The sequence below is a fragment of the Trachymyrmex cornetzi genome, unplaced genomic scaffold (assembly GCF_001594075.2).
Source record: "Trachymyrmex cornetzi isolate Tcor2-1 unplaced genomic scaffold, Tcor1.1 scaffold697, whole genome shotgun sequence".
In the NCBI taxonomy this organism is placed as follows: Eukaryota; Metazoa; Arthropoda; class Insecta; order Hymenoptera; family Formicidae; genus Trachymyrmex; species Trachymyrmex cornetzi.
In genome coordinates, this window is record NW_017300022.1 from 13,182 (window position 1) to 19,141 (window position 5,960).

The 5,960-nt window shown below is 35.9% G+C and overlaps 1 protein-coding gene across 1 annotated transcript; it reads right to left on the reverse strand.

Moving 5' to 3' along the window:
* Positions 1-264: 264 nt before the first annotated feature.
* On the reverse strand, positions 265-3,396 carry kel (kelch protein; the record flags this gene model as incomplete). The annotated part of the gene is made up of 8 exons (XM_018517564.1): positions 3,350-3,396; positions 2,804-2,950; positions 2,130-2,534; positions 1,794-2,047; positions 1,502-1,729; positions 832-1,004; positions 599-739; positions 265-520 (listed from the first exon to the last, which is right to left on the reverse strand). Coding segments are annotated over exons 1-8 (1,651 nt in total), but the record flags the coding sequence as incomplete, so codon positions are not given.
* Between the last annotated feature and the right edge of the window lie 2,564 nt (positions 3,397-5,960).

The window sequence follows — 5,960 nt, forward strand, 5'->3', positions numbered from 1 at the left end:
AAATGTTTCACGAAAGTTTCTTATTGTTTGCCTGTAATCTAAATCTGTAATAAAAAAATATTTAAAAAATTGAATATCTGGTTTAAATAGTCAATTTTCGGGCGGAACCAGAAATTAAAAATATCACTGTTCGATAGAGCGTACCCGATTTGTTCATAACAATATTTTTAAGATTTTTTTTATAAAAAACGTTTCTCCTCATTTTAAAAAGGATGTTCGAGTGGTCTCAGACATCTTATATGTAAGAAAATATTAATTGCCTACCGGCGTTACGACGACACAATGCCATGTCACTGACAGGAGTCCATTGATTTGTCTCCGGATTAAATACTTCTACGCTTTTTCGTACTAGTGGACCATCGTGACCTCCTACCGCGTATAAAACACCATCCAAGACACCAACACCTGCACCACTGCGACGTGCGGACATTTCAGGTACAGGTTTCCATTGATCCTTCTCCGGATTATAACATTCAACACTAGAAAGACATTGCCGAGATTCTCCATCGTAGCCACCAACCTAATTGCAAAGTCTCTCTATATTAAACATGTAATCCAGATGACATCGTCTTCGAAGTAATATTTGGTATGAACTTACGGCGTAAAGCAATCCTTTGACAACACCGACTCCTACGCTACTACGCCGTGTTGACATTCGTGCTACTGGTCTCCATTCGCGAGTCCGTGGATCATAAACTTCAGCCGAATTCAACCCTGTCGAACCATCGAAACCACCAACCTATGTATGTAAAATATCGGTTAAATTTTAAATGATTTTGATTTACATTAATAAATAATATAAGACACAAACAGGAAAATATAATAACGTACAGCGTAAACGCAATTGCCGAGTACGGCTACACCGAGCGTCGATCTCCTCGCCTCCATCTCGGGACAGGGTGACCATTGATCCGCTGCAGCATCATAAATATCAACTGTTCGTACTCTTAATGATCCGTTAAATCCACCAACAGCATATACGCGTCCGCCAAGAACACAGAGTCCTATAATTCAATACAGAATAATCCAGAGCTGTACAAGGTCAGGGTTTTTTTAGCTTGAAATCGAAATGTGTCGGTATTCACACCTATTACCGTTCTTACTTCTTACTTCATTGCTGTTTTATTGTAGCGCACGACGCTCAGTTTCAGGGACTAATTTGAAATCGTTAAAAGTTTTTGACCAATTATTCATATTTTTATAGTTAAATGTATTATGAATAATAGTATCTTATAATGTTAGTAACAGAATACTTTTAAACATAATGAAAGACACAGGTCAAAAACTTTTAACGATTTCAGACTAGTTTCGTCCCTGAGACCGAGCATTGCGCGCTACAATAAAATAGCAGTGAAATAAGGAATAGAAATGGTAATGGGCGTGAATACCGATATATTTCAATTTTAGACCAAAAGACCCCGACTTTGGACAACTCTGGTATAATCGTTACTTTACAAAAAGAAAAGAATTCTACCATCGTAATTCAAATGATGCTATTTACCAGCTCTGCAACGTCGTGTTGGTAATTCAGAAACTTGATACCACCTTTCCTCCTTGAAGTCATAACATTCAACGCTCCTGATCGCCTTTGGAGCTTGGCCGCCAACAACGAGTAATACTTTAGGTAATCCTCTCGGTTGTCTTGGTTTGGTACGCGGCGTTTTGAATAATGACTTTTGCTCACCCTTCAGTAAATGATATTTTAAGGCTTCGATCAAGAAATCCTTGCCTGTGGAAATTAAGGGATACATATATCTCTTCTTTTAACATGCATATCATAATAGCAAACTTACATTGCAAATTAGCTTTGAGAAGCGGTTCCTCTTCCACACGTTGCACTAAATACTCTTGAGAAAGCAAAGGCAAGCGCACGTGCTCCATTAACAACGCCAAATCGTTTTGTCTCTTTTCGAGGTCGTGGTGTACCCATGAAATAACACATTCGAATACTTTCTCTTCAGAAGGCACCATTAAACGATCGCTACAGATAAGTTTAGCTACTTGTTCGGGTTCCAATGTTAAAAATTCTTCTGCGTCAACCACTTCTCTACAATTGATATTGAGACAATTAATACAATCGAATAATATACGATCTAACTGAGAGGATCAGAATTTTAGATGCGACTTACGAAAAATGTTGTTCGATGTAACTGTCTGCGTGCGTCAACAACTCGAGGCACCCATGCAAATCTGCAAACGCTCTAATACCGAGACAATTAGACGGATGTAATTGAGCTTGTAAGAAATCGCAACAGGCATCTCGTACATCCGTTAGTTGTAACAAGTTTGCAGCAGGTAGAAGTACCTGTACATTATCCTCTGTAACGTGGACTTCTGCAGAGTAAACATAATCTACTAATAATTCTAATGCCGAATAATCCACGCCTTGCAACGTTATTCTCTGTTGATCACGTTCCTCAAAACTTGTAAACATGGCGTAAAAGTAGGGACTACATGCGGCGAGAACCATTTTGTGAGCCGGTACTTCCATACCACCATCCGCTACTAAGATGACATCGCAGAGTAAATTTTTCCTAAAAATCATAGCATATTATTTAAATCCATATTTATCTTATAATTTTAAAAACTTATAAAATTTATTTTATAAATTTTTGGTAACACAGTAGTACGTATGTAACAACATGCCTAAAAGACAATATAAACATATTTTTTAAAGAAATGAAAGAATGATATATCTGAACGCACGCACGCACGCACGCACGCACGCACGCGTAAGATTTAGTTATACAAAGATATATGCTAAGTTATTTCAATACCTAACAAAGATAACAAAAATATATACTTTCTCATCTCGTTGATGACATCAAAAGCTCTATTCGTGTGATGATGATTCCTATATGGTGGTTTATCCTTCCCATTTTCACGAGGAACATGCTTCTGCGAACTCTCGTCCAGAGAATTTTGGCTGGCATAGCGAAGTAACAAACAGCTGTAATGATGAAAGACGAGCAGTTATAACTCTGACTATAGCAGTTTTATTCATCTGTTTTATATTTCAGGATTTTCAACTCCAACAGAGTAATCAAATGTTTAAAAAATAATTTGTAATGAATTATTTATGTTATCCATTATTTTTGCCAAAAACCATTTTATAGCACAAAGATACAAATTATGAAAACCTTATAAAGGATTCCGTTCTCAACCGGCAACGAGACAACGCGTTCCTTTAATATTCGAGCAGTGGATTTCTGGCTAGTCCGGAATCAAGAATAAAAATCATCTCATTTACAACTTGATATTTTTATATGAGATTGCTGAGCTCCGATTATTCTTATTTTGAAGTTACTTCAAGGATTGATTATTTTTCATTGAAAATATTCATAATTACTACGCAGTCTGTGGGAAATTTCCACGCCACGATGCCATGACTTGCATTTTGCACACGGACGAGAAGTACTGAAGGAAATTTTTGAGACCTAATATCAATATTGAGCATGAACAGATTGAAGGATTTCTAAACGAAATAAATTATGAGCGCATTAAGGATTTGGTGAGTGCACACAGTAAAAGACCATATTATTATATTGGCATTGTTACGACTGGCGGTATAACATTTTATTTTTTCCTATGCACAGGAATTGAAATTGCACGGGGATAGAAAAATTGCGTTATATTTGCCATGTCGCTGCCGGGTTAGGAGTGGAGAGACAGACGATACAGCGCGACGTGTGGGCGTGACTAGGATTGGGAGAGTGACGGGATTGTTTATTAAAGTAGGGGAGGTACGATCAGAGTGGAAGCGAGTCTCAGGTCAACACTGAACTATATAAAACTGGAATGAGCATCTCCGCTGTGATGCATAGAAATCGTGGCCGCTATTGATCAGCCGCCATTTTGATTTGAGGTGGTATTTAAGCGAATCAGGAGCTTTCAGATGCTCATGCGCACTTACGTTTAGTGTTCTTTAGTAAGACGAATACGAGTATGTCAACAGGATTATCGTGTGTGAGATTATATTTGAAGGATTAAAATCGCGTAACTGTCTACAAAACATCAACATAAGGTGCTGTGTGCTTAGGTGTGGGCAGGAAAATAAAAAGGGCGTTTCATTTCATACATAAAAACTTTTTATTAAAAAACTGAAAGAAAAAGGGCTACGAGCTTAAGAGTTAGTCGTTATAAATTGAAATTTTTGAACAGCAAAAGAATAAAACATGTCATTTAGTTATAATATAAAACCATATATGTAATACTACTATATGGCTAATGGGGCGTGGTTTGCGGTCGAAACACTACGGTGCCGCCAATGCTAATTCTGTCCTTATCATGTTCAGTCTGTTGTAACGCGCAGGCGTCAATGTCGCGCGATAAGTGTCACATGTGATATATTGCAGGTTATTACAGTCAGTTATAAGTATTGTCAGGTCAGCCTTTCAATTAAAAAATGGTAAGGTATTGTTATTTAGGTAAAGGTGCAATAAAGGTCGATCCTCTTAAAAATCGATGAAATTATGCTTATTCGACGCGTTTTTCCATAAAACGAAAGAATCTGGTAGAAAAAAGTGCCGCTCTGCCCCGTGAACCGAGATATTAAGTTAAAGTTCACGACTGTTCAGGTTAGGATATCTGTCATACCGACTACGTGTAGTGCTACGAGTATGCTCTTTGACTTCATGCGCATGCGCTTAGTTTCGTTTCAGTCAGAAAAACTTTAATTTGCCGGCAATAAACAATAAAACACAAATAAACGTTTCGATCCCTGTTGGATCATTATCAGTGTTAAAGTACGAAAATAAAACAGTGGAAATATTACCAAGTTAAGATATATAAAAATTACAATTCGCTCTCAATCGCAAACATTAATATAATAAAAACTCACAGTTATTCATATAATCAACCTCACTTAGTATGAAGTGAAAAGTATAAGAACATTGTAATCGGTAACAATGTATATTTCTGGTTATTATTTGTAGATTAAACATAATTGTAGCTGTTAAAAAGTACAAAAATAATTTAAACATATAATATTAATAAACAATTTAACCCTTAGCGGCCACACCTCAGCCCGGCCACATCGCGGCCACACCGGGGTACATAGCTAAAAAAATTAGTTGTACAAGATATATGGGTATTTTAAGATTTCTAATCGATTGTTTCATGTTTGTTGAACAGTTCTTCAACATTTCTAATGATTTATATTAGTCAATTTATAGATGGCGCTCTAAAAACTGGTCATATATGTGAAAATTCGGCAAAAATGACTTTTTTCAGAAAAAAATTCATTACTCCGCCATTTGTCAATATTAAGGGCTAAAATTTTAGGATTGTACGCACAAGATACACCACTACCATAAAAAAATAACAGTATACGCCGATCTTTCAAAAAGTATATTTATTTTGCAAAATTACGGTTATGAGGGAAAAATGAAAACGTCGAGAAAACGAACGCTCAAAGCGCCGCCATGCGATTTTTCGGCTACCTATATAATGGAGTCACATCTCACACGTGTCTACTAGTGACAGATGTCGATACTTGTATCAATTTCAAATGTTTTAGACCTCTAATTTAACTTTTCCTAAGCCTTGGGGTACAAAGTCACCCCGTATGGCCACTAAGGGTTTGTAATCTAATAATAAAAATACAAAATACGAAGCAAAGAATAAAAATAAAAAAGTAATCTAATATTCTAAGAAATGCAAACTGAATTAATTAGTGATAATAAAAAAATGTGTGATGTACAATTACAAAGTAAAATATATAAATTTAATTTAATAACAACTAAAGTAACCGATAATAAATACCTTATAAATTGTGTGTCTATATTTACTTGACTTTAATAATATGTATCATGAGTATAAAAATTTTTCTCTATGGAATTTTAAAATTATATACAAACTTACCTTTTTAAAAAAAAGGTAAAAAAAGCGCTAAGCGTTGGTGAAACTAGCCCAAATAGTGCTTCTCGGAAAGAATCACCATTTGGGCCATTTTCACCAAC